General features: G+C 44.4%; 1 protein-coding gene across 1 annotated transcript in view; it reads left to right on the top strand.

Moving 5' to 3' along the window:
- The first annotated feature begins 2,113 nt into the window (after window positions 1–2,113).
- Window positions 2,114–13,424, top strand: part of ERCC6 (ERCC excision repair 6, chromatin remodeling factor) — a 79,781-nt gene continuing 68,470 nt past the window's right edge. The window contains exons 1-3 of the mRNA XM_024210341.2: window positions 2,114–2,766; window positions 9,918–10,038; window positions 12,369–12,477. Of these exons, the coding sequence (XP_024066109.1) occupies window positions 2,333–2,766; window positions 9,918–10,038; window positions 12,369–12,477 (664 nt within the window). The 5' untranslated portion in view covers window positions 2,114–2,332. The remainder of the gene's footprint in view (window positions 2,767–9,917; window positions 10,039–12,368; window positions 12,478–13,424) is intronic.

Raw genomic sequence — 13,424 nt, forward strand, 5'->3', positions numbered from 1 at the left:
CCTGCCTTAGCCCCGCTGCGCTGCTGGCGGTGATGGCCGAGGGCCGCCCCAGGCCTTTTTAAATCGTCTGGGCTCCTGGGCAATTGCCCCCTTTCTCGCCTCCTCCCAATCTTTACTGTATTTATCCTCACAACATCCCTGCAGTAGGCCAGCACCATTATCCCCATCGTACAGGGGGGGAACAGGGGCACAGTCAGACTAAGGGATTTGCTTTAGTCACACAGGGAGTCTGTGGCAGAGGTGGGAGCTGAAACAGATTTGCCAAGTCCCAGGCTATTAGGAAGTCCTCCTCAACCCTTTATCTTTCTGAAATAGATATACTGAGGGTACATCTATACTAGGAATGCGACAGTGGCACAGCAGCAGCTGCGTTACTGTAGCATCCACACTTTCTACAGTGATGGAAAGGGTTCTTCTGTCGCTGTAATAAATCCACCTCCCGAAGAGGCAGTAGCTAGGTTGATGGAAGAATTCTTCTGTCGGCCAAGCAGTGTCTACACCATGGTGGAGGTCAGCTTAATTACACTGCACAGGGCATGACGGTTTTTTCATAGTGCTGATTGATGTAGATAAGCCAATCTAACTTTCTAGTGTAGACCCAACCTGCTGAGTTCCATGCATGGTGGCTCTGTCTCAAATAACTCTTAGAAGCAATTCTGTCACTGCTCCAAGTGGCCAACAAAGACCCTGTGGCACTTTTTGCAGGACCAGGCTTTTGCCCTAGGGTTCTTGGTCTACAATTAATTCCCTTCCCTCCTACAGCGTGCTCTGCTTGTGCAGTGAGCAGGTGCTTTCCGCAGTGGCAGCTCCATATATAACACGTGGCGCACTCTGAGCGGCCCAAAAAGGAGCCATACAAGGTGTTTATCTAAAATATGTTTATATGTAAAACTGTTGTAAAGGATTGAAAATGGAAACAAAACATTTCCACTGCCCTGCCACGCATTTTTGGAGGGGAATTTCATCTCATACTTTTTTTAAAAAAAATTTTGGCTCTTTGGTCCCGATCCCCGATTAATTTTAGTTGAAAATCTCAACATTTTCCCTGTGACGAAAAATCCACTTTCCGCCCAACTGTCCATGCTGGGGTACCCGTGGCGGGGAGAACGGAGCAGACACCGAGAGCGAAAACGTGCCACAACATCCTGCTAGGGCAGTGGTTCCCAAACTTTAACAACCTGTGAACCCCTTTCACCAAAATGTCAAGTCTCGCGAACCCCCTCCTAAAAATGAATATTTCCAGGGATTTTCTCTTTTACCTGAGTATAAATTATAAAAGCAGTGCTCTTGGAAATATAAAATTTGTTTTTATGACATGCTTATAACACACTATTATTAATTATTATTTATCATTGCACTATTTTATTACATTTTGAAAATGGCAACACTCTTCCAAGATCTCACTTTCGTAGCTTGTATCACTTTGAATAAGCTTGTTATAAGACAAAGCTCCTATGTTTCATCAAGAAGTATCAGATGTGAAACAGCATGAAGGTATCTAAGAAGCCAACTCAAAGAGTTCCTCTTACACAAGCATTCAGGTCTTGAGCAGTTCAGGCAAACAACACACGTTACAACAAAGCTTAAACTTGTTCTTAATAATTTTAAAACCAATACCAGCTGCCTATTTAATTTTAAAAATAGCAAAAAATATCCACCTCCCTTTCCATTTCTTATAAGGAGTCTTGAAATTTAAATCTCCTCAGTGTGATAGAGATGCTTGCTTTGATCTGCTTAGTTCTTGGAAGTCCAGGGCTGCTGGCCTCGGGCTGCTGGTCCCTAGGAATAGCTCTGTCTGCCATTAGGGAATTTTTTCCTGAGAACCCCCTGTAACATTTCGTGAACCCCCAGGGGTTCACGAACCCCAGTTTGGGAACCACTGTGCTAGGGGCTTATAGTGAGCCAGGCGGAGGCGCATGCGCAGCCCGACACCTGTATCCAGGGGAGCCAAGGGAAGGCAGCGCATGCGCTCTTGTCTCCTGCTCGGGAGGGAGGAGGACGAGGTAGTGGCCCCCTGCGCGCTCTCTATGCGCCGGGTGCGTGCAGGGGAACGGTTGTTTCTACGCATGCGCCACATGCGCAGTGTGTCATCCTGGTCGCGGCGAATTCCTCGCGCTGAGGTGAGTGAGTCTCGGCGCCCGGGGCCGGCGGAGCTGAGGGGGGCGGACACCCCGGACTTGGCTGCCTCCGCCTCCGGGGCTCGCCGTGTCACTGCGGCGCGGCTCCCCAGCCTGGCCTGCCCTGGCGCCCTGCCTGCGAGAGCGCGGCTCCCGCTGGGCCCCGGCCCGCCCGCCTGGGCCCATCGCCCCGCGGGGCCGTGCTCGCGCCGAGGATGCCCACGGAGACAGCGCGCCCGCCGGGCGGGTCGCACGAGCGGAGCCCTGGGGCCGCTGCGAGCGATCCGGGTCCGAGCAGCGATGGGGAAGCGGGGACTGCCCAGGGGACGGGCCCGTGTGACAGCGACCTGGAGGGCAGCCCTGGAGCTCCGGCCTCCGAGAATGGCCCCTGCGGCTCCTCCGGGGTTCCTTCGCGGGAGCCCCCCCGGACGGGACAGCCGCTGTTACACATTGACAGGCAGCAGATCCAGTCCGTGGCGCCCAGTGCCCAGATTGCTGAGCTGAAAGGTCTGGGGGTTGACGTGTACGACCAGGATGTGCTGGAGCAAGGAGTCCTCCAGCAGGTAGACAATGCAATCAATGACGCGAACAAGGCGACAAAATTAGCCAATGCAGAGGCAGAATACCAATCGGTGCTGGACGATTTAAGGTAAGTTTACTACTTTTAAACACATGTGGTACCCAGTAATAAAAGTTTGTTGAATCATAGATGTAAGCGATGGAAATAATTATGTATCGCTCACTTCACCATCAGATGTCAAAACAGTTGTTAGTTGAATCCTTATTTTCATTATACAGGTGGAGAACATGAAACACATACAGGTATATGTTAAATGATTTACCTGAGGTCATCTACCTAATCAGTGGCAGAATAAGGGAATAGAACCCTGGTTTCCTGATTTCGAATCTGGTGTCTTGTCCACTAGCCCATACTGCCTCCCACCAAGTCATCTTATCCCTCTTCTGACCAGCCAGTGCAGGATTGTCCCATGCAATATGTTGCAAGGTTTATTGTAAATCCAAGTGGAGTTATGCTTGGAGAAGTGACCCTGTAAAAATAGCACCATGTTATGAGCTTCATATGGTCTGTATGATCCCATAACTGGTGGATCACAGAACAAAGCATCTTGTCACAAGCTCTTGTAACAATATTTAGGAAATCTGCCCTATAAAAATCAGAAGCTAAAGTGGTATGTAATCAGTAAGGTCTAGAGCAGTGGTTCTCAAAGCCAGTCCACCGCTTGTTCAGGGAAAGCCCCTGGCGGGCCAGGCCGGTTTGTTTACCTGCCGCGTCCGCAGGTTCGGCCGATCGCATCTCCTACTGGCCGCGGTTCGCTGCTCCAGGCCAGTGGGGGCTGCTGGAAGCGGCGCGGGCCAAGGGATGTGCTAGCCGCCCTTCCCGGAGCCCCCATTGGCCTGGAGCGGCGAACCGTGGCCAGTGGGAGCCACGATCGGCCGAACCTGCGGATGCAGCAGGTAAACAAACTGGCCCGGCCCGCCTGGGGTTTTCCCTGGACAAGTGGCGAACCGGCTTTGAGAACCACTGATCTAGAGGAATGGGACTAAAGCTTGGTATACATTAGCACTTTTGTTGGTAAAACTTTTGTTGGTCAGAGGTGTGGGAAAAAAACAAACCCTGACCAACATAAGTTTCACCAACAAAAGTGCTGTAGTGGACAGCGCTGTGTCGGCAGGAGATGTTCTCCCACCGATGTAGCTACCGCCAGTCTTTTGGGGATGGTTTAATTATGCTGACGGGAAAGATCTTTCCCGTCAGCATAGAGCGTCTACACAGGAGACCTTACAGCTGCGCGTACCACTGTAAGGTCTGTAGTGTAGACATATCCTAAGAGGCATGAACTCCTGAACTTTAATCCTAGCTTGCTTCACAGTGTCCAACTCAGCCATTGACTTACTGCGTGATCTTGGACATCTCATTTAACCTCTTAATTCTTTAGTTTCTCTGTTTTTGCATTATTGTTGTTTTACAGTGCCAGAGAATTGTTCCTTTACAGTGCATCACAATACGTATAAGACAGCTCTCAAAGAGCTTAGAAAACTTTATGCACCTGACTCATCCTTTTGACATCAGGGAATCTATTCATACATGAAGTTAAGAGGATGCATAAGAGTTCACTGAAATTAGGCCCTAATCTTTCAGTGATGGAGCAAAAGGTGGTAGTGGGTACACGGGGGTTGACAGGAAGAGTGGGGCAAAATCAATAAGATAATGCATTTACTCTTTCAAGTCTGGTGCACAGCATGGGGAATAAACTTTTCATAGAAATGTAGGGCTGGAAGGAATTCGTTAGGTCATCTAGTCCAGCCCCCTGTGCTGTGGCAGGACCTAGTGTACCAACACCATCCCTGACAGGTGTTTGCTTAAACTGTTCTTAAAAACTCCAGTGATGGGAATTCCACAACCTCCCTTGGAAGCCTGTTCCAGTGCTCAACTTTCCTCATAGTTGGAAAGCTTTTCCCAATATCTAACAATAATCTCCCTTGCTGCATATTAAGCCCATTAGTTTGTGTTTTACCTTCAGTGAACCTGGAGAACCACTGATCATTGTCTTTATAACAGTCCTTAACATATTTGAAGACTGTATCAGGTCTCCCCCGCCCCCCCCCAGTCTTCTTTTCTCAAGACTAAACATGCCCACTTTTTTTACCCATTCCTCATAGGTCAGGTTTTTTAAACCTTTTATCATTTTTATTGCTCTCCTCAAGACTCTCTCTATCCTATATGTCCACGTTTCTTAAAGTGTGGTGGTGCCCAAAACTGGACACAGTACTACTCCAGCTGAGGCCTAACTAATGCTGAGTAGAGCAGGACTGTAACCGTCTCCTGTAACCATCTCCAGTAACACCCCAGAATATTAGTCTTTTTGCAATTGCATCACATTGATGACTCATTCAATTTGGGATCCACTATTTTTTCTTAGTTGCATGTGCATGTCACAGAAGAAATGGTCTTTAAGAGGGATTTAAATGAGGAAAGATGAGTAGTCTTTTCAGACTAGTTAACAAAGAGTGTTTTTACGTGTATGAAGCTGCTTGCAAGACAATGTGGTGATGGCTGTGGAGAAAGTAAGCAAATGGGACATGAAGTCTTGGACCACTGGCAGACTGGAAGGGTCAGGGACAATGAGAGAAGAGATGCATGTAAGCTGAGAGGGAGAGGGTTGGTCAGGGTCCTGGAAAGTCAAAAAATAAATGTTAAACTTGATGTGGTGGTGGAAGGGAGTGAATGAAAGATTCAGATAGTGATATATCAGGATCAGAATGACAGAACCCAAGGATAATCATAGTAGCTGCATTTTTGCATGAACTAGAAGGGGGTGATGCAGATATCAGGGAGGTATAGTATGAGGTTCTTGTAAACAAGATGAGAGGTGACCAGGGCCTCAAGGAGAGTTCTAGTTGTGTAGACAGAGAAAAAAGGGGGATTTAAGTGATGTTACAAAGGAAGCAGCAGCAAGATTTGGAGATGGCCTATTTAAAATTTGGAGATTTCCTGATATGGAGTTAGTAGATGTATGGGGCTGTGTATAGGAAAGAGTCAAAGATCACATGTGGGTTACAGACCTTAGTTATAGAGTATATGATGGTGTGTTCAACCAGGGTGGGCAAACTACGGCCTGCGGGCCATATCTGGCCCCTCAGGGCTTTGGATCCGGCCCGCAGGATTGCCCCCCTTGGCGCCGCGGGCCCCGCGCCGCTCTCCGCAGCGGCCGGCCCAACGTCCCTGCGGCCGCCGGGGCCTTGCCTCCAGGCACCGCCCCCGCAGTTCCCATTGGCTGGGAACAGGGAACTGCGGCCAATAGGAGCTTCGGAGGAGGAACCTGGAGGCGCGGCAAGGGCAGCGAACGCGGAGCCCTTCGCTCCCCCTCCCCCAGGGACTGCAGCGCTTCCTGGAGCAGGGCTGGAGACAGGGCAGGCTTGCAGGGAGCCTGCCCTGGCCCCGGTGCGCGCTGCTGCCACCCTGGAGCCTGAACCCCTCCTGCATCCCGCCCCCCAACTCCCTGCCCTGAGCCCCCTGCCACACCCTGCACCCCTCCTGCACCCCAACTCCCTGTGCTTCCTGCTGCACCCCTGTGCACCCCAACCCCCTGCCCTGAGCCCCCTGCTGCACCCCACACCCCTCCTGCACCTCAACCCCCTGCCCTGAGCCCCCTCATACACCCCGCACCCCCTCCCACACCTCGCACTCCCTCCTGCACCCCAACCCCCTACCCCGCCCCGCATACAATTTCCCCACCCAGATGTGGCCCTCGGCGCAGAAAGTTTGCCCACCCCGGTCTAGAAGATTCCATCAGAGGTCCTTAGTTTTGCAGTTCTCAGACTGTGGATTTGTGTCTCCAGAGGTAACATGCTTGTTAACAGCAAAAATATATATAAATAAATAATATATAGAGGTGAGAAATAACAGACCTCAACTCTATTGTCCCTCTGCAAATTTGTGTACACAGAGTCAATCCCTTACCTCCCTCTAAAAGTGCAAAGTTTCAAAAAGTTCAATGAATAGAAGATTGTTGGGGGCGGAATAGATCTGGACAAGGAGAAGAAGTCTGGAGATAAATGTGAGAAGTGAGGGACATATGTTTGTTTTGTTAAAATATTATATGTTTGCTGTTGAAGAAAAAAATCTAGAATACTTAACGTTGTTGTTTTAGTTAAATAAAACAATTTAAATGTCTGTCTGGTGATGTTCTCCTCCTAATACAGCATGGCAAGAAAATCCTCCAAATATTAATGATTAACCTGTTGAATTGGAGATAGTTCACCTCCCAATGACTTCATAAATATCTGCTTCAATTACTTTTGGTAAATGAAATAACGAAACAATCATTCATTTTCTGATATAGCTGTAAAACTAATCTGAAAAGTTTTCAAAATAAATCACTGTTTAAAAATGTATAGTGTGTACCTTCTAAAAATGAAACCTACATCTATCTCTGAGTTGTGAAGAATATGTATTAAGGTTATAACAACCAACAAGAATGCACTTTTATGTAGAAAACTATGATTAAATTGAGTCTTCCTGACTAGTGATTTAAATCATGAATTAAATCAATTTGATTTAAATCAAATCCACCCTGTGTTCAACAGTAACAGAAGAGAGGGAGTGGAGAGAGTTTTGGAAAAAAGACAAAGTTCAGTTGTGACCATGTTAAGTTTTTAAGTCAAAAGTGATAGAAAAGATATCCAGGAGGAGATGTCAGAGAGAGCATGAAGTGAGTGACTGGATGGCTTCAGACAAGTTAGGAGTAAGAGGCAGATGTTTGAGTTGTCAGCTTTGATGTCAGAGCTACAGTAGTTGAAGCTATTTGATCAGATGAGATCACACAAAGAAAAAGGTGTAGAAGGAGAAGAGGAAGTGACCAAGGTTATAGTACTGTAGGACTCCAGAAATGGGAGAAGGAAGCAGGAAGATTTGTAAAAAGACCTTGAAGGAATGGCCAAAAAAATAGGAGGAGAACTAGGGAAAAGGACAGTTGCAAAATCAATAGAAGAACAACGTGATGAGAAGGGAGGCATGATCTAAAGTGTTTAAAAAACAGCAGAGAAGTCAGGGATAGTGAGGATGGAGTAAAAGCCCTGAGACTTGGTGAGGCATAGGTCATAACTCAGTGGAGCAGCAGAGGGTGGAATCTAAATTAGAGTAATACGTTCCAAGGTCAAAAGGGATCATTGTGATAATCTAATCTGACCGCTGAATAATGTAACATATATAACTGTATAACGTATAACTTCCCCAAAATAATAAATAAGAAGGGAGCGGGGATGGGTTTGGAGGAGACGAATTCAAAGCAATGATTTTTAACTGCTTTCTTGATGACTTTGGAGTTGAAGGGAAAGGGAGATGTGGTTGAAGGCAGGTCTTTGGAGCGGAGCCCGGAGCTGGAGCGCGGAGCAGTAGAGCTGCAGGTTTTTGCCTGGAGATGGAGCAGAGCTGGAGCAGAGCTCCAAAGCTCTCGTTGAAGATGTGTTGGTTCTGAGAATAGGAAAGACTACACTGTGCTTAGCCATTATCCTCATTTTACGGATGAACATCTCCCAGTCACAGGGGTTGTGACTATTTCACATTTACATAGCACTTTTGAGATGCAAAGCTGTGCATCAGGATGATGTATTTATTCTACCATTAGAACTTGCAGATGTGACAGAGGCTGATACAGGACCCACACATAAGGGTGGACATAGGAGGGGCACATTTAGTGGGAGTAGACATCCATGAAGATGTTTTCACTAGTACGTTCCACCCCAAACCTAAGTAATAGCAGAAAATGTGATGGAAAAAGCATGGCTTTTCACAATGCATTTGCCGCACGTGCTGTGGATGGCAACAGCGAATTATGATTCTCCTTTAAAAACACATTGTAGCACTCATTTCATTCAACAGAGACCACTTTGCAAGAGTAAATGTGAATTTATCCACAGTGTGTATGTCCTCAAAGAAACTCTTCTGGCCCCTTGCTATTTAGCTAGTAGGGCCTCGAACCGTGTGAAACTCATTCTTCATCTGTTTGCACGTTTGTTCATGTAATTTCTGATTACATTCCAAAGAGACCTCTGTTTGTTGCATCAGCGTCTGATGGTTTGATTTCTGTTTGGCCTAATATCAGCATCTAAAAATATCACTCAGTCTTGCATTGTTATATAAATGAGCTAGCTGGCAGACTAGTCATGCAGCAAGTTACAAGTGTGAAAATAGGGATAGATAGAGAGAGAAGCTTGCTTCTTTAACGTATATTTAAAAGTCCATTCTCTTCACCACCATTTGTTTGGGCTGGTATGCTTTCCTTGGCATTTCTGATTGTTAATTTGAATGGTAATGTATTATCACATTCTGTAGTTGGTCCAAAGGTATCAGTGACATCATGTATTGATGTTGTACACAATGGAGAAAAGAAGAACGCAGTATCTTATATTCAAAAAATGTTAGTTTTACCTCTTGTCTGTAGCAAATCAGTACAGTTGGCGCTTTGTGCTGTCTTTTCTATTGATGAGGCATCCCTCTCCCCCCCCCCCCCCCCAATTTTGACAGATCATGCAACAGTCATTAAATGGTGACACTTTTTGGTTTCTGTTCGTCTGGGCTTTACGTGAGGCAGTGGCTGCTTATATATAAGAATTTGAATAAATATAGTGGCCTAGGCATGAAAGGTTCAGTAGTACTGTACCTTCTTAAAATTATTTTACAGCACAATACAAAAATAATTTTATCTGTTAAATTAAAGGGATACTAAGGTTAAAATAAGATTTAAAATAAATGCCCATACAATGTAATTTCTTACTATAGATTATTAAAACAGATTTAAAAAAGAAACCCAACTCGTTCACCACTTAGACTTATTTCTTGTGCTTCTCTACCTTGGATAATAAAAGTAGGTTGGCCAGTTTCACTTCCTGGTAGAGCCCTGCACGGAACTATTCTTTAATCCCACTCCTGCTATTATGGCAGCAGGTCCTGCAGGACCCGTAGGATCCCAGTCCCACTGCAGGGCTCTACTTCCTGGTAGTCATTCATTAGCAGAGTTGTAATTATTGAGTTCCAAATACTACAATGGGTTGTTTGTATTTGAACAGAACTGTTTAACATTTTAAAAACTAGCCTTTGTAAAATTCAAAGGCCAAGAAAATCAGCATACTTATTTAGAAATCCAACTTTAGCCTTCTGTTTGTTAAAGTCTTGGCTATAATTTTTAGGTTTAAACTATCTGAGTTGAAAATGTCATGTACTTACTCTTCTCATTATTACAACTGAGTGTACTAAATGAACATCTTTTTATTTTTCAGGTCCTGTACGACATCTCTGAAACAGATCAATACAATTATAGAGCAACTTACTCCTCAAGCTGTCAACAGCAAAGATATAAACAGAAAACTAGACTCTGTAAAACGACAAAAGTATAACAAGGTGACTGGAAAAAATTAACTTTGGATTGCTTAAGGCGCTGATCCTGTGTCAGGCTTCACACTTGAGGATCCTGATAAAGGGTCAGAGTCAAAACTTGCAGTTTCTTCACCATTTTAACAGTTTGTTTTTTCACCAAAGGCTATAAGAACTTAATCCAAAGCTCTCTGTAGTCAGTGGGAGTTGTTCCATTGACTTGGGCTTTGGATCAGTCTCTAAAATAATAGTTATAGAGCTTGTTTGGATAAATGATTGTAATTAAATTCCTGCAGGGCCTCATGGTGGTGTTTCAGAGTGTTACCCATGTTATGTGACTTTTTCACCACACTTGTGGCCATGTTATCTGAAAATGAATTAATGAACAGCCAGTTGCAGGATAATAGCTAACTTGAATGAGGTGCCCTTTATTAGCCATTTCTAAAACTGCTGAAGACTTAGACCAGAGGTTCTCAAACTTTATTGCACCATGACCCCTTTCTGACAACAAAAATTACTACAGGACCCCAGGAGGGGGGACCGAAGCCTGAGCCCGCCAAAGCCCCGCCACCCTGGAAGGGGGGAGGGCAAACCAAAGCCCCACCTCCCCAGGCTGGGTGGCCAAAGCCGAAGACCAAGAGCTTCAGCCCCAGGCAGGGAGCCTATGACCCGAGCCCTGCCACCTAGGGCTGAAGCCCTTGGGCTTCAGCTTTGGCCCCAGCAAGTCTAAGCCAGCCCTGGTGACCCCATTAAAATGGGTTCTGACCCACTTTGGGGTCTGACCTACAGTTTGAGAGCAGCTGTCTTAGACTAAATCACTGTATAGAAAAACCTGAGCAACTTTGTTTTTATGAGTCGTCTTATTGATCTTAAGAGACTAGTCAAATGAGTGAAGTTATGTGTGTAGGATGATTGCAGATTCAGGCCCTAAATTACAAGTTGCACCCTATTTGTGTTGTCACTTGTGCGATTTCAATGTTTTTAATAATACTTTGCCTTTTTGAGTAGTTACAAAAAAATCCTTAGTAGGTGAAAGCCAAACTTTTTTGCTAGTGAGACAGAAATTTTAGTTGCCTTATAAACAGATAAGATGTGAAATTATCTCCTTAATATCTTAGTGCTGACATGTGGCAAATGTTTTATAATATGAGTATTATGACAGCAGGGATGTCAGTGCTTGTATAAGTATCTTTTGTAACTGCACACAGGTGCACTGGAGGATTTTCAGCAAATGACACTCTTAAGGAAACAAACAGCTCATGGAGGGTAGTTTTACTAAATTTAAAAAAATTAAAACTTGATCCTCAAATCAGGCGCCTCTGAGGGAAGGGGAAAAGATTTAGAAAGAACGAAGTTTATAAGTAATAAAAACATTTACTGCTTTGTGTGTTTATTTAATAATTTGATCAGTTTATTTATAAATCAGGAAATTCATAGATTCCAAATCCAGAAGGGACCATTGTGATTATCTAGTCTGACCTCCTGTAAAACACAGTCCATAACCCTTTTGGTCACCTTGGGAATCGTAACTTTGCCACATTATAACACTTATGAGGACAATAAAAGTGGATAAAAGATTGTAAAAGAAGTGTAAATGGTGGTGAGCTACAATTGTTACAGGACTTGTAATTTTGAATTCCCTCACTCTTGTATGTTTACAAGCACTGTGATGTTAGTTTTTTGCAAATAAATTAGTTGTCTTCTCTTGAGCTGACTTGGTGTAATAATACCTGTTCATGCATGAAGAAGAACATTGACTGGTTTTGAGTTCTTTCAGTCTCTTTGTGGCAACACATCTCAAAACAAATGTGTTGGAGAGAAGATTTGTACTTAATTTTATTATTTTATTTAACACATATGAAAGTGAAGGATTAACAGAGCTCAAATATACGCTTAGTGCAATTTCATATGCTATATATGGGGCTTTCTTCACTGGATCCTAGACCCAAGTTTAAAAAATGCATATCCAAGTGTATGTGAAAGTATCTGATGCCTATGAGATTTGTTTGTGTGCACAACCTTAACTTGTGCATGCCCATCTGGTGTTTGCATGTATATGCTGTGCATGTACACCTGAATTAGTGCACTTTTAAAAATTTGTGCCACAGTCATGATGAACTGTGCCAAACTGGGAGTGTGGATGTGTATGTATTATGTAGAGAAGTATCCACCAGTTGCTGGGATGACACCTTCCACATGCATTTTTATCACATGGAACCATATCAAAATTTGAACTTGTTTCAGATGCAAAAAGCTAACCTGCTACTTAACATATTAATAACAGCTTGAACCTTGTTTGTAAGAAAAGCAAGTCTGCTACCAAGAGTTTTAAATTTTGTACACTATTGTCATTCAAGGAACAACAGTTAAAAAAGATCAAAGCAAAACAAAAGCGTCTCCAAGCAGTTCTTGGTGGAGCAGAGACTCTCATTGGAACAAATGATGTTGAATTTCAGGATGATGAAGGTGAGGGAAAAAGCCATTGCAAATCTTTTTTTGCATTTCTGTCATTTCTATGTAATGCCTTTTGTTGTTTGAAGCTCATTGCCAAGATCTTTGCCAGTGAACATGAGTAAATAAATTTCAGTGGTTTGTTTTCAAAGAGTGATTTTAGGAACACTTAATTCTCTGCACCTGCAGAATTGCAGATCTCAGAGTATCCATATGGGGATTTTTAAAGACTGAAAGTAGATCTGTGCTTAGTTCAGTAGGGAGGACTGATGCACATTAGAGTATTGGGCTTAATAAATTGGAAATCTTAACATTTTTCACAGCTAATGTGATAAAGCCTAGCGTAATGATTGAATTACATTTTATAATCAGCCATCAATCAGTACTCACAAAATTGGTTTTTCGTATCTTGGTAAGAAACACTTGTTAGAAATTTAAAAAACAATTTGTTGTACGAGCTGTACAGTGTGAGAACAACAGTTTCTTATGGAATACTATGATAATTGTCTCAATGTTTCCAAGATCAAATCTAACTGAGCATGTTTTGTTTTGTTTTTTTCTTACTGCCTTCTGCAAACCCAGCATGAGTTCTTAGAGTCAAGCTGGTATCTTTCTGTCTTATACATCATCACTAGTAATCAAAATTCTGAAGGCCAAAATAGGTACTCATTGATATCTGTGCAACCCCATTAGAGTTCAGTTAGGGTTACCATATGTCCGGTTTTTCCCGGACATGTCCGGCTTTTCGGCAATCAAACCCCCGTCCGGGGGGAATTGCCAAAAAGCCGCACATGTCCGGGGAAAATGCCGGCCGGGCACTTCCCCTCCCGCAGCTGCTCAGCTCCTCCCCTGACTCTTCGGCTCTGTTAAGAGCTGAGCCGCCCGAGCGCTATGGGCTTCAGGCAGCCCTCTTGCCTCCGGACCCCAGCCGCCGGCCGGGCACTTCCCCTCCCAGCCGCGGC

Source organism: Terrapene carolina, unplaced genomic scaffold (genome assembly GCF_002925995.2).
Source record: "Terrapene carolina triunguis isolate 2854851 unplaced genomic scaffold, T_m_triunguis-2.0 Scaffold402, whole genome shotgun sequence".
Lineage (NCBI taxonomy): Eukaryota > Metazoa > Chordata > Testudines > Emydidae > Terrapene > Terrapene triunguis.